General features: G+C 36.6%; 2 protein-coding genes across 3 annotated transcripts in view; one reads left to right on the top strand and one right to left on the bottom strand.

Annotated features, from left to right (window-relative positions):
* Positions 1-470: 470 nt before the first annotated feature.
* On the bottom strand, positions 471-14,633 carry LOC139968567 (kelch-like protein 2). The gene is made up of 12 exons (XM_071972658.1): positions 14,437-14,633; positions 12,968-13,082; positions 12,140-12,368; positions 10,750-10,925; positions 10,050-10,146; positions 7,755-8,021; positions 6,653-6,770; positions 5,992-6,189; positions 5,772-5,873; positions 5,194-5,322; positions 4,141-4,281; positions 471-3,761 (listed from the first exon to the last, which is right to left on the bottom strand). The coding sequence occupies exons 2-12, from the start codon at positions 13,060-13,062 to the stop codon at positions 3,520-3,522; spliced, it is 1,794 nt and encodes a 597-aa protein (XP_071828759.1). The 5' UTR covers positions 13,063-13,082; positions 14,437-14,633; the 3' UTR covers positions 471-3,519.
* A 983-nt stretch (positions 14,634-15,616) lies between these two features.
* Positions 15,617-27,841, top strand: part of LOC139968571 (phosphatidylinositol 3,4,5-trisphosphate 3-phosphatase and dual-specificity protein phosphatase PTEN-like) — a 48,862-nt gene continuing 36,637 nt past the window's right edge. For both annotated transcript variants that reach the window (XM_071972668.1, XM_071972667.1), the window contains exon 1: positions 15,617-16,510. In XM_071972668.1, coding sequence (XP_071828769.1) covers positions 16,432-16,510 — 79 coding nt within the window. In that variant the 5' untranslated portion in view covers positions 15,617-16,431. The remainder of the gene's footprint in view (positions 16,511-27,841) is intronic.

Raw genomic sequence — 27,841 nt, 5'->3', positions numbered from 1 at the left:
CTAGTTGCTGTTTCTGTCAAATGTCAAGCTATTTACTACTATCACAAAACTACACTGAAAATACAAACATTAGTTATTTCTTTGATGCAGTGACTAGAGTATTTTGTGGTCAAATGATAACATGAAATGCCAAGCTCTCATAAAGATATTGGAGTATGTAGTCATGAACTTAAACATGCACCAAAAGTATCTGAACACTGCGGCACCATCTTGGAGCTAACTCCCCCCCCCCCCCCCCACACCCAACTGGCACGCTAAAGACTCATTCTTATACATGGTCAATAACATATCATGTAGTGCATTGTTTTAGATTTTTATTGAATTTTAGGAATGTGAGTTTTACTAGGTTGTAACCACACAAAGTTTGAAATTGAGCAAAAATCCCCTCCCAACTGCTTCCTCTGATCAAACTATCATAACTGTTTGCAGTGGCTAGTCTGTTAATTATTTAATAAAAAATAGATTTAACATCCAGAGTACTTCATAAAGAATTCTACAGATTTATTTAACTACCACTGTGCTAGGAAGGTAACCATGGGTACATTGCATTTTTGATGTGACCCAAATAAAATATTAAAAGCGGTGATCTACTGTATTGTGGCATATATGATTCATGCTAAGAAGTGGTGGTTTAAATCAGTCAATTGTTCACAGTTACTTAGTGGAACTTCCATTTAAACACCATCCCCAACAAACTTGTCCAGTTCCTAGTAACCATTCTCACCGCAAAAGAAACCACAAGGCAATTTACATGACTACATGCAGAGGGCATGTGAAAAGAGAACTTACTTTTTATTTCTACAAAACATCAGGGAGGCAGATCAGCACAGATATCATGCAATGTTATCACATAATCTAAAGACATGTTGAATTTATTTAAATAATGATTTTAGGATGTAAACTCTTTGTCACTAGGCTTCATATACTTATGTGATGCAAAGCAATGATAAAAAGTCTTAAATACAAATATTTTTACGTTTCACTGCTATATACCACATTCTTTACAATAGTGTCAATAATATTAAAAACAATTTAAGAGCACTTGAAAGGACCTCCAAGTCTTAGTGTACACATTGCATTCTAGCTACAGTTAAATCCATACAGCTGTGTCCATTGATCACTGATAATAATGCTACCCAATACACTGATAACTTCAATTAACTGGGGCCAACAAGGAACCCTTCTCTGTGTTTTGCCTCCAGACTTTAATTCCTCCATGTTAATCACTGTACTTTTGTGCAGGCTGAACTCCTCAAATCATTCCCACATTTTGATGGATATCATAAATGCTCACTAGATCTTGAGAAGGATGGCATAGGTTTACCTGATTATACACAGGGACATCAGACATTATGGGGGTGGGGGGGGAGGAAATGTTAGGTAATGTCAAAACGACTAAAACTGATCTAAGAATGGCAGTGTAAGAAGTTTAAAATTTGTATTATGGTGACCAGCTTTGATATTTCTAGCATTAGAAAGAACTGTTACAACACTCTGGTTTACTGATTCAATCATATGCATCGCTTCCATGACAATCTTCATGGTGCTGTCCCTTATTGTGGATAAAGCCACAGCATGATTGCAATAATGACAAACCTGTCAGCTGAAATTAATAATGATCACTGAACCCACACAACTTCACAGTAATACATCTATATCATGTTGTGATTGTTGCATTCATCTTCAAAGCTCGCATGGTTAAAAGATTCATAAAACTGATTCAAATGTGTCTCCATTTTTACAACAAAATAAAAAGTTTGGTGAAATAAAAACAAAATTTGGTGTAACTTAGAGATAGTTTTATGTTAATGAATATTCCTTATAACTTGATCATTTTGTACCATCCAGAACCATCTTCACCTTATTTTAACATTAGACTGATTGTGATGGTATATAACATATATTTGTATATAATACAAAGAAACCAGATGTTAAAGCATTGAACAGTCCACCTTGCTACTCACAACAACCTAAACAATTTGAACGGCCCATTATGTTACTCATATCAACCTAACTAATTTGAACGGCCCATAATGTTGCTCATATCAACCTAAGCCATTTGAACGGCCCAGCTTGTTACTCATACCAACCTAAGCCATTTGAACAACCCATTATGTTACTCATAACAACCTAAGCCATTTGAACAACCCATTATGTTACTCATAACAACCTTAGCCATTTTTAAAGCCCATTATGTTACTCATAACAACCTAAGCCATTTTTAAAGCCCATTATGTTACTCATAACAACCTAAACATATCTCCATTCATGTAGGATAGGTTACATGACCTTTGACATAGCAAGTAAACTTATAGTCAACACTCACATATTATTATTATTATTACTTATTTATCAGCAGAAATCATAAACTGCTGCAGCCAATGAATTGTACTATTTGACTGTCTGACTAAAGGCCATGCAACCTGAAAAATTCTGATCTGGTTATAAATTTGACACAAATCACAATAACAAAGATTTGATGATTTTTAAATTTGTTACAGACTTAAGGTACACACACATTGGTTCCAGTCTACACATTCACATTCAACACACTGAATTGGGAACTGCCCAGCAAGTTCTCTTTGAATGAAGCTCAACCTCACATCATCAGCAGTAAGTTATTTACCATGGTTAGATCCATCAGAAGTAACCATGGTTAGATCCATCAGTAGTAACCATGGTAAGATCAGCAGTAACCATGGCTAGATCCATCAGCAGTAACCATGGTTAGATCCATTAGCAGTAACCATGGTTAGATCCATCAGAAGTAACCATGGTTAGATCCATCAGTAGTAACCATGGTTAAATCCATCAGTAGTAACCATGGCTAGATCCATCAGCAGTAACCATGGTTAGATCCATCAGTAGTAACCATGGTTAGATCCATCAGCAGTAACCATGGTTAGATCCATCAGTAGTAACCATGGTTAGATCCATCGGTAGTAACCATGGTTAGATCCATCAGCAGTAACCATGGTTAGATCCATCGGTAGTAACCATGGCTAGATCCATCAGTAGTAACCATGGTTAGATCCATCAGTAGTAACCATGGTTAGATCCATCAGAAGTAACCATGGCTAGATCCATCAATACAGCTGCATTTGTTGAAGGTCATAGATCCATCACATGTCTAATCCTCAGCCTTTAATATTAGTAACCACTGTAGCCATATGCCATAATCCTCACTGTAATTCTTTGCAAGAAGCACTACCTTGTATCGTCAGAAATAAATGGTTAAATTTCCCTCAACCAAATCCCATCCTGTTGCAGGTCAGTGAACCATCATAGATCAGCTACAAGAGGCCAGGCAATCCCAATAACTGTTCTTTTCTTAACATTGAATTCAAATCTATCACTTCATACATTCCATATTCTCTCCTTGAATCTATCCATAACCTAGATGGCAAACATTTACATAGGATTTGCTCTGTATTTATAACACTCTGTTTAAAGCTTTTCTAACTCTGCTCTATTGGCATTAGCTTGCATAATCACATATTAGTCTATAAGTTCTTTCTTTCACAGCAGAGGTGTTCCTCCTCTTGAGACCGCAGCGGAGGCAGCTGTGTCCTCCTTTCCTGTCAACCAAACTTTAATTTTATCAATGACTGCTATTCCAGAGTAGCTCCTACCGGTGGTCATGGACGTTGTCAGTCGTTTCCATTCATTGTTTCGTGGATTATAGTACTCGACAGACGCCAGATTGGCAGTGCCGTCATCTCCCCCAACTACATATAATAAACCATTCACTGATGCAACACCTGTAGGAAAGAAACCACACTCAACATGAATTAACTCTAAACAGTCTGGCACCTGGTAGGTACTTACAACAAAAACAGTTCAAAGTCTAACACAATCATATGACATTTCTATGAGAATATGAACCTGTCAGGTTGAGGCAGCAAAACCAATTATAAATACTATCTAGAAGTGTAGTGAACTTAACATTGTTACATAAGCTTATTGGCTTTAACAGCTTCAGATTAAACACAGCACATGATTAGGCATTCTCACCAACCTTACATTTAGTCTATGGGTAATATTGCACTTGTATAGGACCTTCTGCAATTGTCTAAAGGTAAACCAAACAATGATCTCACAGGACTACATGAAGTGTGGCATGAATGATGAATAGCTTACCAGCATTTCTTCTGCACGTTGTCATTTCTGCTCTGTCTGTCCACCTGTCTGTTTCTGGATTGTACACTTCAACACTCTTCCTAACCATAGGTCCATCATGACCCCCAACAGCATATAGGAGACCATCTACTACCCCAACACCTTAGGAGGAGCGAGAGATAAGTCATTGATAAACACATTTCATAGCCAAATCAGGACATTTAGTGAGTAGTGACAATATTTAATGCTGTCAAACTGTGAAAGCCAGTCATCAATAATCTGTCAAACAACCCCTTTGGAATAATAAAACTTACTGTGTGCTCTTTAAGAACACAACCAGGCCAGTAATACTGAATACAGAGTTCAATGGACCCTTGCTATTGGTCTACTAGTGTTAGATTACAGTGAACAAATTTCACTTCTGTTTGCGAATGTATAACCAGAGGGAAACCCCTTGCAGCGGTTGTTTGCCTTTAAATACATTACATATGCAGCATAAGAACAGGTTTCCTGAGCTCGATATAAGAAAGATCCATACCAAATATTAGCTATGTAAATGTAACCAATCTTGGGATATTGTATTTACAAGGTTTGAGTGTGACTCTTTATGACCTGTGACCTCCACCAAAAACAATACGGTTCTCTTACTCATTACAGGGAAGCCACATGCAAAATATGTGAGCCAATCATGTTTCCCTTCAGGAGATATCATGTGTACAAGGATTTCAAGTTTGACACCTAATGAAATTTAAAAGTTCAGGTTCTGGAGAAACAGCATTTTTGAGATTTGCATATTTTGCCCTCTGCTGACCCCAAATGACCGTTGACATCCACCCACAGCAATAGGGTTTTTGTACTAATTATAGAGGAGCCATATGCCAAATATGAGAACTGCAGATGTTACCTATCTTGAAACATCGTGTTTACAAGCTAGAGTGTCACATACACACAAACATACACATGCCAACTTGACTGCATAGGTTACTTGCTTGCCTAAGTCAACCAAAAACCAATTCAGCAGTGTTTAATAAAGCTAAATTGATAAGCTGTGGAAATGATTGAGTCAACCTGTACCTGCACCACTTCTTCTGGTAGTCATCTCTGCCACTGGCTTCCATTTACCATCTGCTGGATCAAACCTCTCAACTGAACTAAGGCAGTGTCTTGATGCTCCGTCATAACCACCAACAGCGTAAAGATATCCTGCACAGAAAAAAAAAATGAGGTCATCTTATCTTTAAGGAATATTCTTTATCCTCGACAGAAGTTATCACAAAGGAGACAAACTTGACAGGTTCAAGTGATTTGCAAATGAGCTGTGAAATGTTCACCTCTCACTGATTAGTCAAATTATACAAAATGTGAAGAACTGGAAATATTTGAAACAATTTTAGAGAATACTGATTGAAATCTTGATTTGACAATTTGGATAAAATGGTTTAACTATAGAAAATCATGTTTCACTTGTTGAGGAGTCTTGACCATTTTTGTGAGTTTTCAACTGTACCTATATGAATGTGATAAGTCATACAAAACACTTACCTCCTAATCTCTGCCATATCACCCCTCCCCATAAACCTGCTCACCCCCTTTCCCAAAATTTAAGCTCTAGTCATGGTACCACACTTAAGATCTTAACTCCTTTGACTCACCATTTAGCACTGCTACCCCAACACTGCTCCTTCTTGTGTGCATAGGAGCAATACACTCCCAGACATTTCTGACTGGATCGTAGGCTTCAACACTGCTCAAACCTAAAACAACAACCAAATGATCAACATGAAGATAAAATGAAAAGATAATGGTGACTTTTAAAACTTGTTGTAATAAAGCAGCTTTATAGAAGAGAAGGTGATGGATAGAGTTGCTTACCTGTTGTCCCATCAAATCCTCCAACTGCATATATTGAACCATTGAGAACTGCAACTCCAAGGGTACTTCTTCTGGCATCCATAGGAGCAACTGTAGACCATTTATCTTGCTCTGGGTCATAAACGTCCACTGTCCTGACTCTCAATGAACCATTAAAGCCACCAACAGCATACACATAGCCCTTCAGAACAGCAACACCTAGAACACACATGCAAAGGAAATTAATTGCATTTCAAGATAATCCTAGGCCAGCAGGGATATGACTTCATCTGTGCATGTAATGAAACATAATACCACTGAAACAATTCTAACTGTGTACTACAGTATGAAGAAACACTCGTCCGCTAGTTAACTTGATACAAATCAGCTTGCAGGTTACATACCAAGTAACTTGAAACAACCCTGTATTTCACAATATGTAAGAATAGTTAATACCTACTTTATTTGATGTAAATAGTTTCATAAAATCTTGGTAACTACAATTAGTATATAATTGACAATGGGCTGAATAGCTGTACTGACAGTTATGAGGTTTTAAGATAGGGGAGAAAATACAATTTATGCATTTCAAAGTAGACCTTGTATGAAAGTGGGAGAATGAATAGCAGTTAGTTTGGCCTCTCATGTGAAACCAGGCTTTACAAAATCAAAATGACATTACCTGCTCGACACCTTCTTGATGGCATCTCAGCAACTGTAGACCAGGATTCATCCTTCAAATCATAAACTTCGACTGACCGGATAGCTTTTGGAGCCTGACCACCGACGACTAGCATCAACTGAGTGAACCAAATAGGAAAACATTCAGCTTACCAGTATCTTGTAATATATTAAACTTGCTACCCTAATGTATATCTTCCCAGACAGTACAAAGAATGTATTATATAAGTGGTCTTAAAGTAACCTGTTTGAGTGTTTGATTGCAAGATGCAACACAACATACACAACCCAACATACACAACTGCAAATACTCTTAGTAACACATTATAACTCAAGCTACACTAACATACATAACCATACATGTAACACAAATAAACATAACAACCCAACATACACAACTCCAAATACTCTTAGTAACACATAACTCAAGCTACACTAACATACATAACCATACATGTAACACAAATAAACATAACAACCCAACATACACAACTCCAAATACTCTTAGTAACACATAACTCAAGCTACACTAACATACATAACCATACATGTAACACAAATAAACATAACAACCCAACATACACAACTCCAAATACTCTTATTAACACATTATAACTCAAGCTACACTAACATACATAACCATACATGTAACACAAATAAACATAACAACCCAACATACACAACTCCAAATACTCTTAGTAACACATTATAACTCAAGCTACACTAACATACATGTAACACTAATAAATATACACAACCCAACATAAACTAGCATTGCAGTTACAGTTGTAGTCAAACACTGACAATAAAAATACCTGACTGAAAATGTCATATGTAGTTGCAAAGTTTTCTTGGTTTGAACAAATATGTACAATTATTAAAAGTCTGGAAGCAGAAACTTTCTACCATGAAATTGTTGCACTCTTAAAAGTTAATGGTATCAATGGTGCAAGAAACCATGATCAAGTAGGGGGTTAAAGTTCATTGCAAAGCTTTTGCAAACAACCTGTTAAATCTATGTTTTTTCAATGATATGGTTTTTTGTTTTATTTCTTGGTCCATCAGAGAGACAAGTCCATTAGGAACAAAATTGTTTTACTGACCTTTGGTAAACCAATGGGTGTCCTTGGTCTTGCTCGGACATTTTTCATGAGGAGTTGTTTTTCTTTTGGCATGAGATGGTAACTCAAAGCTTCTAATAAATAATCCTTGCACTGACTGTCGTTCTTAACAAGGCTTTCTTCTTGAACTCTGGTGATTAAATACTCTGAAGGAAGCAGCATCAACCGAACGTGTTCCAATAGTTGATGTGTGTAGTCATAACGGTTAGTTACATCTTGACGGACCCATGAAATTATTGCCTCAAATACCTTGTGAGGAGAAATTATTGATACCAACTCAAATGCAAGCTGTAGATTCTTAATCAAGACAGAAGAAAGAGAATATGATATAGGGAAATACCCTGAAGAAAACAAACTAAAGCACCAAAAGGCACAGTTGCTCACACCAGATTTGTCAATTGGAAAAGTGAGTCTCAATGAATAAACCTATTTGGTACCTAAATTTAGGTGCTAGCATTTTTAATAACTTGCCGGCCTCCAGACACTACCTGAAAAACAGAGTGTTGAACTGTGCATTACTTTAGTATTACTGCATTCCCCAATTTTCAACCTTTTTTGGTGCAGTATGCACATACACATACAGCACTAAGCCTACATCTAATAGGCTCCAGCCTAACTGCACGAAAATAGGTCTCCATCCTACCTCCATACTAAGCTACCCTACAGACTAGAGTAACACACTAAGTATATGGGGAGATTTTGTTTAAATCGTCATTCACAATGCGGTCGCTTGATTCGGCGATCTTTTCACATATGCACAGAGTATCTACTATCACAAACCACAAACGAAAGTCTTGTAGATTTTGATTCATCCTTTGCAAGAACGTTGATTCGATGATCTCTTTAATTTTACACAGTAAGTCAATGGGACTTTTTCATTGAGTTGACTGTATGCAACAGCCCATTGACTTGGTCGTGTGAAATCAGACTTGTTTTGGTCGATTTAACTTACAGCGCTCAGTTATGACTTGAGGGGAATGTTAAAAGGGAACTCCTTCATAGATATAGTAACCTCCACATTGGAAACAGTATCAGTGAACAGTTAGTTGGAACAAAGTAGTAATGTATCACATCATATGGCACATACCACGTAAGTAAATGTTTGAGGTATACTAACCATATCACTTTCACCGAGCTCAACAGAAGCCTGGCAATATACCCAATTGATACAGAAATAAACAATTGTGTCATTGTGCAAATGCTATAAACAATTTCTTTCGCCGAACTACTAAAAATTATCAAAATTACCAAAATGTATATTGTTTCATCAATTCATGATCTCTCATGAGCAAAAAGGAAAAGTTTAATTCCACATAAGAAGCTAAGAAAATTTCAAATGGAAAGAGTAATAAACGAATCGTTTGTGAGCTAAAAATCACAAACAATAAATATGACTGTATTAATTAAAGTTGAATTACTCCTTCCCAATATAAATTGATGGTATGTACCTTTTTTGTTAAAGAATTAGTCTCCCCCCCCCCCCGCCCCCTACAGGCTGGTATGTACCTTTGTTGTTAAGGAATTAGTACCCCCCTGCATCCCCTACAGGCTGGTATAGACTGGTATGTACCTTTGTTGTTAAAGAATTAGTCTCCCCCCGCCCCCTACAGGCTGGTATGTACCTTTGTTGTTAAGGAATTAGTCCCCCCCCTGCGTCCCCTACAGGCTGGTATAGACTGGTATGTACCTTTGTTGTTAAGGAATTAGTCCCCCCTGCGTCCCCTACAGGCTGGTATAGACTGGTATGTACCTTTGTTGTTAAGGAATTAGTCCCCCCCCTGCATCCCCTACAGGCTGGTATAGACTGGTATGTACCTTTGTTGTTAAGGAATTAGTCCTCCCCCTGCATCCCCTACAGGCTGGTATAGACTGGTATGTACCTTTGTTGTTAAGGAATTAGTCCCCCCCCCCCCCGCATCCCCTACAGGCTGGTATAGACTGGTATGTACCTTTGTTGTTAAGGAATTAGTCCCCCCCGCATCCCCTACAGGTGGTATAGACTGGTATGTACCTTTGTTGTTAAGGAATTAGTCCCCCCCCCCCCCCCCCGCATCCCCTACAGGCTGGTATAGACTGGTTAAGCCACTGGTTACCTTCAAGGGAGCTCAATGCTAGGATGAGCTCTGTGTGCACTCTTCCAAGTAACAGCTACAGGTGATTCAAATTAACATAAATATGGGTAAGAAAAATCAGTCCAATCAGTATTAAAAGGTATTTCAGAACTTTTAACAAGCATAAAAAAAGGCTGAAAAAGTTCCGATTTGAACCTATACATACCTCTTTTTCTGACTGAGCTGTCAAATTATCGTTACTGATCAGATTGCAGACCTGTTCAGCAGACAATGCTAGAAATTCTTCACTTTTAACTACAGCACTGGAAACAAACAAGAAAACAAACATCAATTCTGCCTCTACAATTCCCCATTTTTTCAAATTTAAATTCTCTACAGTATTAGTTGAATCTTCAGAGTTAAGATAGTAGTATCCTTAAAGCAGCATGATTTCACTCTCATCAAAAGTCACTAGGTTTTGGAATTGGAAGCTAAGCCCTGGTAGTTTCAAATTAAAAATGGAGTCCTAACAGTTTTCAATGTAACATTAAACTTTACTACTATAATGTTGTGTGTTAATTGTTGGGAAAGTACGCCCTACATCAGGTATGGCGATGGCCTACAATAAATGGTTTCATATTGTGTTTGGGTTGTCATTTACTGATTAGGCTCAAACCTGATCCCTGAGGGGAATAGTTAAGTGGTGCTACAGTCCTGGGTCAACTAGGGGCCCAAGAAAATATGGCACTAAAGAATAATGCATTCTCATTTTCCAGATAATTCATACTTATGGAAAACTGAAAACTTCAAAAAGGACAGTTCACTGATGTAAAACTGACCCTAAGACCTGATCTTGAGATCACACATTCATTAATCTGATGTCTGTATTTCATTTCCTATTGAAAATGACTAAATAAGAATTATACCTGAAATGTTGCAAGGTGAAATTTTGTGCATCGTTTTGAAGTGATTTACAGGAATGATGATCTGCAAAAGTTCTAATTCCAAGGCAGTTAGTTGGATGCAGCTGACCTCTCAAGAATTCACAACTAGCATTGCGGACATCCATCAGCTGTAGTATACTGGCAGCTGGAAGAAGAGTCTGTGAAATGGGTAAATACTCTAGCTGATGATGTCATTGCACAAACTTTTCATAATATTATGTCTTAGTTGTGATATTGAGATAACTTTCTGTTTCTAGCAGCAACATTCTATTATACCAAAACACACTTTATTGGCCCAAGCAATCAAGTGCCCACCTCAAACAATTAAGATCAATTGAAAGCTTTAATTGCTTTGAAATGTCTAATTTAATTGACTGTTTTATTTCAAAATGTGATCAATAAGGATACAGACAAATTTCAACAATATGATTGCAAATGGCAATTGAGCTATAGGCTTAAGTTTCAAGCTGCCAACTCCTGTGCAATACTTGAGTAGAATGTTCCTCTAGGAACTTAGGAAGGGGATATTCTAGCATTAGCTACATATGTAAACAGCTGAAGGTTAGATCATATATAATGCAAGATGCCAATTACAATGTGCTACCCATTGAGGGTGCACTGAGTTATTTTCTAACTCCTTGTATGTGTACATTCCATTAATGTCGTAATCTGACCGCTGACCTCTCAGGCTTAAAGGCATTGAAGACACGCCCCAAACCGTGTTCTGCACTCTGAAAAGTTAACTTCTCCGTTTTCTTCTTGTCGTTACAAAGTGCAGACAGTTATGAAAGGTTATACCTTGTTATCTTTTATCTAGACCTGAGATTTCCATCGTTGCTTGGTGATTTGGATTTTTCCTTGATAGACATCGTTGATCATATCATTCAGTGCGTCAATTATGAGCCCACAATGCTACATGCACAAGCAGCAGATAACGCAGCAACAACAGTCCTGGTACAATACTCGTATTTATGCAAGAGCATAACTTGTTTGATTTATAACCGAATACTCATCTCATTTTCACAACATTGAAACCTTGTCGATACAAAATGCATGTTGTACTGACGATCTTTGTATTCCAAACTCTTATTACATCAGAACTAGTGTTGCACCAATTAATGATATGGGCCAATATCTCTGCTATACAGTAGGCCCAACATTGCAGATATTGGGCCAATATCTGTATCAGTAAAATTAGCATCATTTACTGATAGTTCACATCCGATATTGCTTAGACAAACAAATTTTGTCAGAGGTATAAAATATTTTGGACTAGAAACCAATCCACAGACTGTGTAATGCAACATCCAGATTTGGTGATCAATAATTGTCTCTTACAAAATGAAATGAACTATTACTTTTATTGACTCACTTGAACATTTTCTTCTGTAACTTTGATCTCTGATGTATAGATGTAGTCAATAAGTAGTGTTAGAGCGGAACCATCAACATCTTGTAGACTGATTCTCTCTTCACGACTCTCACAGAGTTCACTTCTAAACATGGCAGAGAAGTAGGGGCTACATGCAGCTAATACACTACGATGGGCAGGTATAACAACACCTTCAGCTTCAAGTTCAACATCACAGAGAAAACTTTGTCTAAAGATAGAAAAAGTGGTTTACCTTTTAAAAGCAGTGAAGGATTTAACAGGATTGTTATTAGTGAAGGAGGGAGGGGTAATGCTATCTCTTTTTTTCAGTGCACTGCTATACAATGGATACCTACTCATAAAACTGAAGTTAAGAAAAATGTCATGCAGGGTTTATTTGTTTTGACATATCCTAATAAATGAATGATCTGCATTAACAGTCACAAACTAGAACACTTTTATATTGCAGTGAAAAAAACTTCACTACATATGTGAACAATCCAATGTGACATGTTACACTAAATGAATATACTTTCTTATGGAAGATTCAAAGTACCAAAACAAGATCTTAATATACTTACAAAAAAACAAAACAAAAACAACAATCATTGACATGAAAGTTACATCCATATCACAGAGAATCAAACAAACAAACCTGCTTCAAATGAGAAAAAAATATGACCATTATTGATCATGCTTATAAACAGGTGATAACAGACTTAGTCTGATGGAAAGATCCATTAAAAGAAACACAAACACATGAGGTACAAGAGCTGCCTTATTAAAAAGAATAAACCAATTGCAACATTGAACATTGTAATAACCTACTTTCTCATAGCACTGAAGATTTCAAATGCTTTCTGTGTGTGTTCTATGCTGCGATACGTTGGAATTTCAACTTGGTCTATTTCCACTTCTTCCATGATAGGCAGACTCACAAGGACTGGTGAATGAAAAATAGAAAAATTCTACATACAGAGCCAATAGTGATAATCTGATATTACACATTGTACTTAGAAAAGTAAAAAATTTGCATCACAATCAGATGGTATGACAATCCTTTAAACTCAGCCTGGCTAATAGCAGACTCAGTAGCCCAAAAAATCAAAAATACATGTAGCCTCTCGATCAATCTGGTTCTTCAAATTGTGGAAACATCGATACACTTGAACTGAGGATTTCACATTGAATTAAATGAAAATGAAATCCAGATGATATATAAGAAACATTTTGACATGTGCATCCAGTAGGCATAGGCAAATGGTTTGATAATATGAAAATGCTTTTAGGCTTGTTGAATGCAATTTGTTTAGGTCTATTCTCTTTTGGGAAAACCAATCCCTGAAAGCCGAATCTACATTGTTATACATCAATTTGATCACAAGAATGAATTAGGTAGTTTCCTGGTTTACACTTGAATATATTCACATTTCATGAACTGCCTTAGACTAGTAACAATCTGTTAGCAGTCTGTTTGCAGTCTTTAGGTTAGCTTAGTCAGGCGGGACCCATTAAAAATGTCTAAACATTGACACCTCAAATCATATTGCAATTCTTAAAATAACCATCCAAACCAAGAACAAGCTGTTAGAGTTTGATCGCTATTTCAAGAACTGTTATCCAACTAGCCATATTCTATAACAATCTCACTGATTTGCTCAATGGTTTAGTTCTATCCTTCAGCTATGTGTTTTCATCGATGGTTTGACCAGATTCCCTCACAAATAAAAGAATTATATACTTGTACAGATCGGTGGTCAAATTGCTAGAAGCATGAAAACATTTCCCTAACTTTGTGCATGTGTTGCAGTTTACTGTATAAACTCACTAAATGGGTTGAATAATCCACGGAATGTCAATATAAAATTGATATTTCCTTGTTCACTATGGTAATTTTGGGGGCATTCCAAGTTAGTGTACACCACCACACGGTAAATACTAATAGCATTAGTAGCAGTAGCACTGGCTAGTACTAATTAATTTCCATCTCTTTGTCTTCAACTTCCTTTGCCTACACAAAGTTGTTATTGCTTACTTTCATGTTAAGACATGGGATATAATTTTCCGTTCCCATTGTAAACTCTAAGTGATATCATTAACGTAAAAGAAAAATTAGGCCTAAGATAGTAAGAGTCAGCGCATACTATATAGTAGGCCTTATGCAGTAGGCCAATTGCTATGATGACTGCAGTGCACAATTTACACTGTAGTAACCTAACTAAAAGGTAATTCTGCTCAGTACTACTACTTATACTATTAACTGTTATTAGTGGCATGTGAGACTATCCTTCAGTTACCTATCCGTGGAAGAAAAGAGTCAGCTTTTGATCGAACTTCTCAGAAGATCCTCGGTGGGCAACATTCAGTTGGTCTTAGTGACCGGGTAGAACTGTGGTACTGGGATTTCAGAAACTGAACTTCACTGAAAATATCATGTTGTCATCAGCTGCACAGTACAACGAAGGTAAATAATAATACGGTAGGCCTATATGAATATACATATTTGAGCGGAGCATGACCCCATACACCGCAGACATTCTTAATTTCTTATTAGAGCAGTGCGCCACCACAAACAATATTCATTAGTTTCGAGTGTAGTGGGAGTCACGAATCCCGGCCATTATATTACAGTAGCTCTTCCAATGCTGTGAAAACAACGAACGCATTTCAAACATGCAATACCCATGCAAAAGCCTGACCAAATGAAAGTTCCATGCTAGTTGCTACGCATTTGCTTTAGAAATGTATTTGCAGCAGCCAATGACCATATGACCATACATGACAGCTACATATAACAAGAAAATCAAACTAAAACAAGACAACATACAACACAAAGTCATAATTGAGTATTCTCTCTCCTTTTTTCCCTACTGTGGCTCTGCATTGTGTAGTCAAGTGGTAACAGGTTCACATTTGGGTTACTGCAACGTGGTCGTCAATGTAGGTTCCTGGTTAAGGGCCACTAACGTGGCCTGGTTCGAAGAGTAGTACTCTCAGTCAGAGATGACACACACAAGATGTATGTACGTGCCGTGTAGTTTATTGAGGGTGTTGAGATGTGAACCTGCAAAACGCAGACTCACACAAAAGATATACAATTTGACACAATTTCGTAGTACGATTAACTAAACATCAATGTATGTTGTTAAAACAACAATAACAGTTGCATTGAGATAGCAAAATATTCACATCATTCCTAACTATCGAACGTGCACGGGGTGGTAATTTAGCTATTAGTTCCTGTAGGGATGTATGGAACTTAGCCTTACGTACTATGATTACTTTGTATTTCTGTGGTTTATTTATAGAAAATATATCAATGCTTAGAGAGAACAGAGATGCAAAATGTGCTGATGCATGAAACATAATCGAAACCGCAATTTTCAGGAAGTGGTTAACAGTGTTTGAAAATCTTCGCGTTATGTCGTACTTAGCATCCATTCGAATTCATCCTTTTAGCACTATATGTATTTGCACGTTTGGCGTTCATTGTATATTGTTGAACAAGAACGATTGCAGACCATACAGGAGGTGCAGACTACGGTGTAAATGACTGATTTTGGTTATTTTTCTAGTCGACGGAGGAGTTCCATATGCTGAAATGCATTCAGAGTGGAAATAGTAACCGTTTTGCGTTCAAGTAATCTAACTGAACGTTTCGTCATTTACGTATTTCAGAATATTTGCATCCTGTCTCATTTACTTCCGCCTGCGATCTGTGAGATATGCTTGTGTGTAGGCTATGTCCGTATACTCAGTAAGTCACGTCTCTGTACAGAATGCTGTAGCAAATTCCCAGGACTTGTTGATTTGACTTCCCATTGACCAGTGGCACATCAGACAACGGTCTTCAACTACAAGAGACCTTCAGTAACCTAACCATCGTACAATTCGATTACTAAATCAATGTAAGCCGTAGGTAATGGTTTCAGAAGACATTCATAGGACTGCCACAGGAAAACATTTGGACACAGAAAAAGGTCTGAATTGTATGTAAAATTAGTGCATTTCTGTATCATCTAAATAGTACTAGTACAACCAGTAGGTGAGGTCTAACATCACTCAAAGTTAATTGAGATCATTGTTCTGAACTTAGACCTTATAATAAGGCAGAAAGTGTTCCTTTCTTGGCCAGGTTTTCAAAAGTGTTAGACATACGACTTGCACTGAATTGTGTTACACTGATTTCTGTTTAAACAATGTGTTAAAGGAACGTTGCCTTTTGGAACTCTGGTTCATTTGTGATTATTAGTTTTGGAATAACTGTAAAGTTGTGGAAATAAAAGATCAAAATGATCAAGAACATTCGAAACATGGTGAGCAAGAAGAAGAGGCGATTCATTGATGGATCATATGATTTGGATCTCAGCTGTATCCTTTTTGTCATTACTGTTATCATACCTACTATCATTAGATGCTCTTTTGTATTATATTGTAATTGTATCTTGTGTTACAATGATAACTAATGTGGAATTGGCTCATATGTTACAGTTTATTTGTAATTTCTTCATCAAGAATTGTAAAACAGATTTTTACAAATGTGTAAATAATCATAAATCACGTGGCATTTGATATTGCTACAGTATAAATTTGAAATAGGATTCTGTGGAAATATTGAGAACGTTTACTTTGTGACTTTGACCAAACTTTGTCCTTGTGGTTTAATTTCAATTAGTATGTGTCCATATGCTAGTGCACATTCTTCATGGAGTGCCTGTGTCAAAATAACAGGTTTCTGGGTGTCTGTGGATTTAAAATCCAACTGGGATCCCTTAGTATATATAGGGGAATGAGCTCATTTAGTCACTCAAATAATCAGCATGAACGCAAAGATATTAATTGCACATAATTCAAACGTTTCCACAAGAATAAAGTAGTACTATAGTTTTATGTACAACAAAACAAGAAAATAATCGACAGAGCATTTTTTGATGCAGTAAATAAACTTAGCCAATATTTTTTACAAGTGAATATGCTTGAGCTTTGTATCTATGAATCTTTTGTTTTTAGTGATGTGCCTATAATCATAAGGATGTTTTACAAAGAAGTTTGCTCATGCCTTTGTAATTTGCTCAACATTGTAGTTTTATGCAAAGGATTATTGATTAGTCCGGGCTCTATGAATGAAAATGCATTAAGATTATCTCACAGGCCTACCAGAACTATCCAATTAAGGATAAAGTGCTTTAAATAGGTATTGTGATATTTTTCGAATTGTGCTGTTTCGTATGTGTTGGCATTGAGGTAATACTGTACAGGTATGTAATACTCAAATAATACCACATCCTTCATTTCAGGGTTGAAAGTATCTGCGACTGAAAGCAAGCTCGATTGACAGGCTCCATCGTTTATTTCATTAAAGACAAATTATATACAAGTTACTCAGTTAAAGACTTTCACCTCTTTTGAGCTTTGCCCATACACACAATACTGTGTACAGGTCTTTCACCAAGTATGTTTGTACTGGAACAAACTGTAGGCTTAAATTTATAATTTAGTTTTTTAATGTGTTTTATTATTCATTGCTAATGGTAGCTACATAATTATGATACCTCAAATGCTTTGTAAATTTATTTTGTGTATGAACATTTTATCACCGATATTTTTGCACCAGTTGGGCAATTTTGTAGCAAATTTTGTTCATTTGTGGATTACATGTACAGTACAGTACCTTCAGGTCATGAAGAATGGACTCCAATAATCAGTGAACTTTGTGAACACTTTGATTGAAGTGCATAGACCCTTACATGCACAGTATTACAAATTCAAGCTTCCTCAAAGTTTTTTTTGAAGTATTCTGGTCAGAGATCTATTGCTTGCATGTAATAGATGGCCTGCATAGTGCCAATACTGGAATATATAGCATACATGTAATAGATGGCTTTCATAGCACCAATACTGGAATATATAGCATGTAATAGATGGCTTGCATAGCACCAATACTAGAATATATAGCATACATGTAATAGATGGCCTGCATACCGCCAATACTAGAATAGCATACATGTAAAAGATGGCCTGCATAGCACCAATACTGGAATATATAGCATGTAATAGATGGCCTGCATAGCACCAATACTGGAATGTATAGCATGTAATAGATGGCCTGCATACCGCCAATACTAGAATAGCATACATGTAAAAGATGGCCTGCATAGCACCAATACTGGAATATATAGCATGTAATAGATGGCCTGCATAGCACCAATACTGGAATGTATAGCATGTAATAGATGGCCTGCATACCGCCAATACTAGAATAGCATACATGTAAAAGATGGCCTGCATAGCACCAATACTGGAATATATAGCATACATAATAGATGGCTTGCATAGCTCCAATACTAGAATATATAGCATACATGTAATAGATGGCCTGCATACCGCCAATACTAGAATAGCATACATGTAAAAGATGGCCTGCATAGCACCAATACTGGAATATATAGCATACATGTAATAGATGGCCTGCTACCGCCAATACTAGAATAGCATACATGTAATAGATGGCCTGCATAGCACCAATACTGGAATATATAGCATGTAATAGATGGCCTGCATACCGCCAATACTAGAATAGCATACATGTAATAGATGGCCTGCATAGCACCAATACTGGAATATATAGCATGTAATAGATGGCCTGCATAGCACCAATACTGGAATGTATACAGTAGCATACATGTAATAGATGGCTTGCATAGCACCAATACTGGATATATAGCATGTAATAGATGGCCTGCATAGCACCAATACTGGAATATATAGCATGTAATAGATGGCCTGCATAGCACCAATACTGGAATGTATACAGTAGCATACATGTAATAGATGGCTTGCATAGCACCAATACTGGAATATATAGCATGTAATAGATGGCCTGCATAGCACCAATACTGGAATATATAGCATGTAATAGATAGCCTGCATAGCACCAATACTGGAATGTATACAGTAGCATACATGTAATAGATGGCTTGCATAGCACCAATACTGGAATATATCATGTAATAGATGGCTTGCATAGCTCCAATACTAGAATATATAGCATACATGTAAAAGATGGCCTGCATAGCACCAATACTGGAATATATAACATAATTTAATAGATGGCCTGCATAGCGCCAATACTGGAATATATATATATATATATATAAATATATATATATATATATATATATATATATATATATATATGTAACAATGGCCTGCATAGGACCAATACTGAAATGTTTATCACATGGTAGTGTTTTAATGTCCTGCACATAGTAAGTTTTGCTGAAATGAAGGCGATAGTGATCTTATGTCTTAACAAGTTTTTACAGGGTGTGGGATATCTACAATAGGTAAACTGTGTTTAATGTATTCTTAGAACTCTAATCATTGCATTTGAATAAAGCCTATTTAGCTTTGATGTTCCATTTGAAATCATTGTTGGAAAATGAGTATCTAGTTTATACTTGCCATGATGGAATTTTATGGGTGAAATTTAAGCATTTCATGCAATACTTTTACTGGATAGTGTATCTTCATCTCTCTCTCTATATACAGTAACATTATTTAATGCTATAAGCTAGTGTAGTTTTTACTTGTAATCATACTGTGAACCACAATAAAGTCAGTTTACAGCCCCTATTTTACTTTATGGCAAACAATCTATTTACTTTGCTTTTCTGTTAGTTGTCTCCAGTCAATATATGTGCAACCCAAGGAACTAACTGGGGATGTTCCAGGTTCTTTACTTTTGTATTGTGAATTCAGAATAAATATAGTAATTGAGCTGTGATCCGAAGAGTGTCATAAAGAACACACATACTATAATATTACTCCTAATGTTTGTTGGTTAGTTATAGTAGATGGTAAAATAAAGAACACACGTACTATAATATTACTCCTAATGTTTGTTGGTTAGTTATATAGTAGATGGTAAAATAAAGAACACACATACTATAATATTACTCCTAATGTTTGTTGGTTAGTTATATAGTAGATGTATTACTCCTAATGTTTGTTGGTTAGTTATATAGTACATGGTAAAATGCATGTTGATTGGAGACAGGTAGGTATCATTGCTTGTAAATGCCAAGCTGGTAAGTTCTTTTCCTTTTCTTTGGGGTGGGGGGGAGTGGGGGTGGGAGTGGGGGGTGGGAGGGGATTGAGAAAGGACTTGTATGTTGAGTCAATGAAACAAGTGAATGCAAATGAATACAAAGAAGATCAAGTGTAGCTTTTGTTTTAATGAATGAATTAACATTTCATGTGTGCAATATTCTGATGGTTTTATTTCTAATTTAATTCAATGTAATTCTTACTCTAATATGCCGGAATGCAATCGTTCTCAGGTTGGTAAACAGTCTGGATTAATAAACATATTCCTATAGGATAGTGGCACTGTGTATGTACATACATGGTCAGCTGTGTACAGGTATGTACAGTCTAAGCAATTAACAGTAGTATCATTAACAACCATCAATTGGGCTAAGTACACCTCCTTCAGATCAACAGCATTATGTTGAAAAGTCAATGAAATAGCACTGATGTACTGTTATTGTTGAGGGTTTGATGAGTCACGTTATTAGTTATTGAGTAAGTCTGGATGGCTACAACTTCAACTCAGGAAATCATTCAAGTAAAGAAATGAAAGTCAATCATCCCATTGTAACACAAACCTTTTCAATGTTGCAAAACTCTCCCAAGGTGATTAACCCATCAATTGAAACTAATCTATCATATTTTTTATCCTTACATTATAGGTAATACATTGGAACCATGGCCATAGGATATTATAAAATCATGAATTTCAATTCTCAATTTGGTACAGCTTTATTGTGAAGTTCAGTATCTGTTTCACATTCAAGTCTGTCATGTAGGATAATAACAAAATAAAAATTATGAAAACTAAAGTATTATTTACCTTTAAACAGATGAAACACTTTATTGCGGCATGGTAGCAGAGACACTTGTAGTTTACCTTTTGAAAAAGTCTGATTATATGTTTGAACTTTTCTCAATTTTGGTGTTAGAATGAACAAACTTAGGCATTTGACCTCAGGAGGAGGCACTGTACGAGTTCAAACAAAGTTAAACCTACAGTAGCTTTGACCAAAGATGAGACAGTGCCTGAGCAGTCTCAGAGAACAGCTGTTATATTCAAAGTACGTAATTACGGCTGGTTTAACTTGTCCAGTGATTTTGATCAGTATGCTGTCAGATTAAAGGCCGTGTATATATATATTAAACAGTAAAAGTAATGGTGCTAAATAGTCACAAGAAACTCTTGGTTATAATAGTTTAGTCTGGTTAGTGAAATTCATAACACAAAAGTTAACAAATTTCTGCTCAGTTAATTATAGTAGTTGTTAACTGAGACACTTCCCCAGCTGTGTAGTAGATCTACCAGTATATTCTAATTAATAACCACCAAAAATCACCTTTGTTTTGGCAGTAACTATGATTATGTTAAAGTGATAGCTGATTTATCTGTCCAGTTTTAATAGTTGTGTTCTGTACACTCTCTGGTTATTAGCAATACTGTCTAATTCATGGTACAAAAGACATGACAGATATTAACACCGCAAGAAAGGAAGTAATAGTTCATTCTGTTAAATGATATTTTGATTCACTTCAGTCAGTAATCAGAATCAGATATAGAAGTTAAATTGATTATCCATATCATGGAATATGTTTTCCTTTCCTTGCTACATTTGGTGGTATAATAGGTTCACATGACCACAGGCTTCTGATGTATATAGTTCAAATCATCTAAATCATTGGCTTGTGAGTCTTATCTTAGGCATATATATTACTTCACTTCCTCTCTGTAACTTGACTGCTTATAATCCAGTTGTTATTAAAGGTGGTCATTTGTATGGTACCAAAGTTCACAAGTATATCAAGTTTACTATCAAGAGTAACTGCAGTTGAATCTGTATAATGGAATGCAAAATGTATGGTTATCTAGTAGGTTGAAGTCATTTCTTTAATTTATTGATGTGTATTATCTGTGAATATATATTTGCATGTTGAGTACATGTACAGTATATATTGATATACTTGTTTTGTACTGTATGGTGTCTATGATAGACATGGCTACCCTCAGCCATGATGATGCTCATATGGAATCTATTCAGAAACCTATTCTCTGCATTGCATGATTCCCATATGCTGCTGTGCCAATACATGCTGGCTTCCAGGTCACTAAACAATATTGAAATAATTCAGTAATGACTTCAATAGAAAGAACATCAGAGGTGTACAAACTCATCATTGACAATGTAAAACTAGTGTATATATATTCTCTATACTCATGTAATCCAATAGTGAAGAATGATTAGTTAAGAAATCAAACCAAAACAAGGTCAAAACTTCCATAGTTCATGAGTTTTTTTTTTAAATTTTTGGTTATTATGAACCATACAGTAACAGCAGCAGGAGGGCAGGTATTCATGTCCTGTACTTTAAACTTCCATATTGGGTCAAACTGAAGAATGAACTTCTATTTTAAATTCAGTGTGTGGAAATGATATATTACATCTAGTGAAGGATGCTACAGAGGAACATCTGTACGTGTAATGATGAGTAACAGTATCATTTGCTCCCAAGGGAGGTGGGGGGGGGGAGGCCTTTGTTGTTAGTCATAGTACATAAAGTTAAGGCTTGAATATGTTAGCTGTGTTGGATAAAACCTGTTTAAATGGTACTGTTCCGATCAACAATACATGATGCATTAATTAGTGGAAATATAGATGTAGTTGATTCTAGTGTAATTGCATGTGCTGCAATGTTATACAAGTTGATAAACTGTTGAATTTCCAAGTTTACTGTATGTTGCTACAGTATATTCAAATTAAACTAAATAACCAAGTTATCATGAAGTACTTATATAGTTAAACAGAGCTACTGAAGTTATACTATATACATAAATTGAAGTTGCATTAGATATTATTGTGGTACTTTCCACAGTATGGTAGTGTCACTGTGTATTGAAACCAAGCCTTGTTACAACTAGTTGGTAACTTCCTGGTTTTGACAGGGTTCAGGACTCTTTGTAACACATTGCCAAGTATATATATAACTATAGTAAAGTCACTTAGGTATGGGTGAACTAGTTCTGACCAATTGTTTGCTTGTTCCCTGACATGAGCCACTAAGCACAGTATGTAGCTGATGTACACAAAAGGCAGAAGACAAAAAGAAAAGTGTTGTAATGGAGGACTTCATTCAGTTCAGTTTTGTTTTATTTACATGTTACATTATTACTTTCTCAGTTTTGGCCCCAAATATGCATGTTATTGGGTTAGGGTTAGAGTTTAGAGATAGATATTGATGCTGTAGTACTGTAGAACAGAAGCAGATATACCTACTGTAGCCTTAAAGGTAAAAGATATACCTATAGCCAGACTAGCCCCCTATGCTATAGTACAGGTAGCAGATTTACCTATCCAAGCTAGACTAGTACAGTAGTAGCCTATGAACTGTAGCACAGGAAGCAGATTAAATCAGCCAGGCTAAAGGCAGCAGATCTACCTAGCTAGGCTAGCCCTCTGTACTGTAGCACATATAGCAGGTCAAATTAGCCTGGCTTGTCTACTGTACTGTAGTAAAGGCAGCAGATTTTCCTAGCTAGGCTAGCCCTCTGTACTATAGCACATATAGCAGGTCAAATTAGCCCAGCTTGTCTACTGTACTGTAGTAAAGGCAGCAGATTTTCCTAGCTAGGCTAGCCCTCTGTACTATAGCACATATAGCAGGTCAAATTAGCCTGGCTTGTCTACTGTACTGTAGTAAAGGCAGCAGATTTTCCTAGCTAGGCTAGCCCTCTGTACTGTAGCACAGGTAGCAGATTTAATGAGTTATTGACTAGCCTACTCATGAATACAAGTCATCTCTCAGTAAATTAGTGTTTGCTGTGTAATATTCTACCAAAAACAAAACTTTAGGACCAAATGTAAAGTTCTGCCATTCATTCACAGTTATTATTTTGTCTACTAAGGTCAGTCAGTCCTGCCAAAGATTTTCAACCACAATGCAGTAACATCCTGTTAGCATCAACTTTCTCAATTGTGAGTTAGCAGGAAGGCAGACGGAAATGGTACCCAACAATTCATTGGTTTGAGCCATTGCATACTGCAATGATCAGTATGGTGTGCTGAATATATATTAAACTTAGTCAGGATGATAATGATTGTAGTGATACAGTGGTGTGATGATGGTGTTGGTGATACAGTGGTGGTGACAGTGATACAGTGATATGATGATGGTGTTAGTGATAGTGTTGTGATGGTGGTAGTGGTACAGTGGTGTGATGATAGTGTTGGTGATAGTGTTGTGATGGTGGTGGTGGTACAGTGGTGTGATGATGGTGTTGGTGATAGTGTTGTGATGGTGGTGGTGGTACAACAGTGTGATGATGGTACTGGTGATACAGTGATGTGATGATGGTGGTGGCAGTGGTGGTGATACAGTGTTACGATGATGGTGTTGGTGATAGTATTGTGATGGTGGTGGTGGTACAACGGTGTGATGATGGTGTTGGTGATGCAGTGGTGTAATGATGGTAGTGGCAGTGGTGGTATACAGTGTGACAGTGTTATGATTATGGTGTTGGTGATAGTGTTGTGATGGTGACAGTGATACATTGGTTTGATGATGGTGGTGGTGATATTTCGTTGTAATGATGTTGAGGGTGATATAGTGTCAGGGATTGGTTTCACTTTTGCTTTCTCTAATGTTTATTACAAAATAGCCCATGGATTTTGTTATTAGCTGAACAGAATTAAATTTGAACTGTTATTACCATATGAGTATCAGACCATTGAAGTCATCTTAACTGGCAATCAGAAATGTGACGTAAATTAACAGAATACAGCAATGCAGTCATTGGTAGATCTGCTATTTTAGTTTAAACTTAACTTTACTGTTAATCTGTTTTTTGTAAATCCTGTTTGTTTGCTTGCAGTAGGGAGTAATTCTGTAGCCTACCTTGCCTAAACTGTAACTTAGATCTTTTGTTTAACCTCCAAATACTGTATGCTAATTACAGATAAGAAAATATGAATTATTAAAATTGTAGACTTAAATTGTCTCTGCCTACATGAGAGCATTTTCATTTACTGCCTAGCTTAAGGTCTAAGGATGGAAGTTCAGTGAGTACTTGCAGAAGCTGTAAGCATTTTCAGGAGGCTAGCACATAGAGGTATTCCACTGACCTCCAAGCTATTGACCATAGACATTGAACTATGAAGAATGCTGACACAGTGCATCACTGTGTGTTCAAGCAGTAAAGGCTTGAAAATAGGGAGGGCGCCTTGCGTTGTATGACAAAAGCCAGATCATTTGTACGTCTTCATACACACATTGTGCATTCGAAAGTGAATTTGCTTTTACCCATTTTTTTGAAAGAGTAGGTGTACTTTTCACAACAGAGCAAGTTATGGCCACCAGAGTGGTAAGTACTATACTCCTCACCTAAGAACCAACTTTGAAAACATTTTTTCGCCTATAATGATTCGAGCAAGTGAACTTTTTAATGTCTGGAAAGTATACTTTCTGGTATCTGAGAGGCATATGGCAAACATTTTTCTTGCTTGTATTTTATTAGCACACCACTCAGATAGTGTCAAAGTTGTCCCTGGCAAAAGCCATGAAAAAGCAACCCTCCCGCCCTCCCCCTCCCCCTTCTCACACACACCTACTTTTGTTGAATACTTCCATATTAGTCTGTGCATGCAGTTTGTTAATGTTGCACAGTGGGTAGTAGTTTACAGTATGCAAGATAACAGATCCAACCTTATGAAGTGAGAGTGCAATAACTTTGATGCATGTCTACATTCAGTCACAGTCATCAACGGATGAGATGTTAGCAACAGCAGTGGCTTGAGTGTGTTGTTTTGCCTACAAAGCTTTGTCTGAACATGGTTATAAAGAATATCATTAGTTCTTAAAATCATAGTTGCGTAAATTAAGGCAAATAGCCTAGAATGAAATATTCTATGCTAAGTTATGACCTAGGCTAACCCAGGTTAGACCAAGTGCAAGGCTACGTACAGAGGATAAGCTCAGGACATCATAACCATCATCCCATGTTATTCTGGCATGTGGATCTATCGTTAGGGATACAGTTTTAAGTAAATGAGGTGGTGATAGTTGTTGTCATATAAGGCTTTAGTCATATCGCATCCAAAAGGACAGCTGTAGCCGGTCCAGGGGCCTAGGCTAACTAGGCTAACTTCCTAAGAATTACCTGTGAAACTACAATCCACTGCCACATTTGTGACCATTTTAGCATCCAAATGCGGCCCATGATATCACCATTTCAAGGTGATTTATGTCAACTTTAAGACTTTAGTTTTGTCAAAGACATAGTGTTTGTATTACGCGCCGTTACTTTCTTGCCGTAGGATGGGTGGCTTCAGTATATGACGTCATTCTCCATACTTCAATTTCTATGCTTTTGATTCACAACAAGCCACATTAGGTCAGTCTAGTAGACATTTGACCTGCAATCCTTCTAGGACCAAACTGAAAATACCACAGAATGTAAAAAACAAGTCAAACCACATTCTTGGAAGCAGGAAGGTTAGCTTCCTGCCTCTGTGCTTGAAATTATCCCCAAAGGTTTGATATTAGTGTTGAGTTCCTTGATAGGTGAGTGTATGGCTGTTTTTGCTCATGAATGTAACTTAGACATAAAATCAAAGGAGTTGGATTTATCACTACAGAATCTTCTTTTCAGGAAACTTGTTTTTTGGTTCCAAAGTCAGAAAAGGTTTAGTGCTAAACATGGCGAGAGACAATCACTAAGCTGTGAAGAATGTTTAATGAAGTTTTGTGTGTGACAAGCATTACATGCCAAATGACAATATATGCATGGAGCTATAACAAGATAAGAGAATAAAATCACAAAATTCTGAGGTTACTTTTATTTGTTGTCTTCTGTAAATTTGATAATTTGGCAAGTGGAATCGATGTAACCATGGTGATGGTGTTTGGTATACTGTATATGCATATGTGTGTGAGGTTCCTTGGCATGTAAAGATTAAAGGTCAGTGAGGTCAAGAGGTCAGTCTGAAAGTCTTGTAAAGATGATAACTCTATATTATCAGCAAAGTAAAGCTTGGATAAACTTCATACTGAGCATAAGGATCCACCTTTGTGAGGTCACTAAAATGGTCTGAATCACTCCAAGTGCAAAGCTTGTGTGAACTTGATACAGATTCACCTTAGTGAGTACAAGAACCTCAATATTTTTGTAAAGGTCAATGGTCATTGAGGACGCCAGAGGGCTATATCGGGAAACCTTGTAAACACTATAACTAACAAATAACATGATGTTTTGACTTGTTATATGGAATTTGGATGTACCTTAGTAAGCAGAAGAAAAATATTGTTATTTTTGGAATGTCAATGGTCATTTTAGGGTCATATGAGGTCAGTCTGAAAACCTTGTATGTATTATGACTCAAAAGTGCATCGTATTTTCACCTCCATACAGGGCATATGGGTCAATCTTAGTGAGTACAAGAAAATGTTTAAATTTGTAAAGGTCAGCTTAGGTAATTTGAGGTCATGATAGGTCAAGGTCGAAACTTGATACTTAGTGCATAGATTCACTAAAGTAAGTACCAGAACTCCATTGTTATGGCAGGAGATCAAACGTCATTCTAGGTAAAAGCAAAATCCTGTATGCAGTATACCTTTAAA

Source organism: Apostichopus japonicus, chromosome 6 (assembly GCF_037975245.1).
Source record: "Apostichopus japonicus isolate 1M-3 chromosome 6, ASM3797524v1, whole genome shotgun sequence".
Lineage (NCBI taxonomy): Eukaryota > Metazoa > Echinodermata > Holothuroidea > Aspidochirotida > Stichopodidae > Apostichopus > Apostichopus japonicus.
This window is presented reverse-complemented; position numbering and strand designations above follow the sequence as displayed.

What these genes read in the sequence shown, in the direction of transcription:
- LOC139968567 (XM_071972658.1), bottom strand. Translation starts at nt 13,062, where the DNA reads ATGGAAGAAGTGGAAATAGACCAAGTTGAAATTCCAACGTATCGCAGC. An exon ending in TTACAGAAGAAAATGTTCAA is followed by an intron (nt 10,926 to 12,139) that starts GTGAGTCAATAA and finishes CCCATTTCACAG; the next exon opens with ACTCTTCTTCCAGCTGCCAG. An exon ending in TACCAGAAGAAGTGGTGCAG is followed by an intron (nt 4,282 to 5,193) that starts GTACAGGTTGAC and finishes GCTCCTCCTAAG; the next exon opens with GTGTTGGGGTAGTAGATGGT.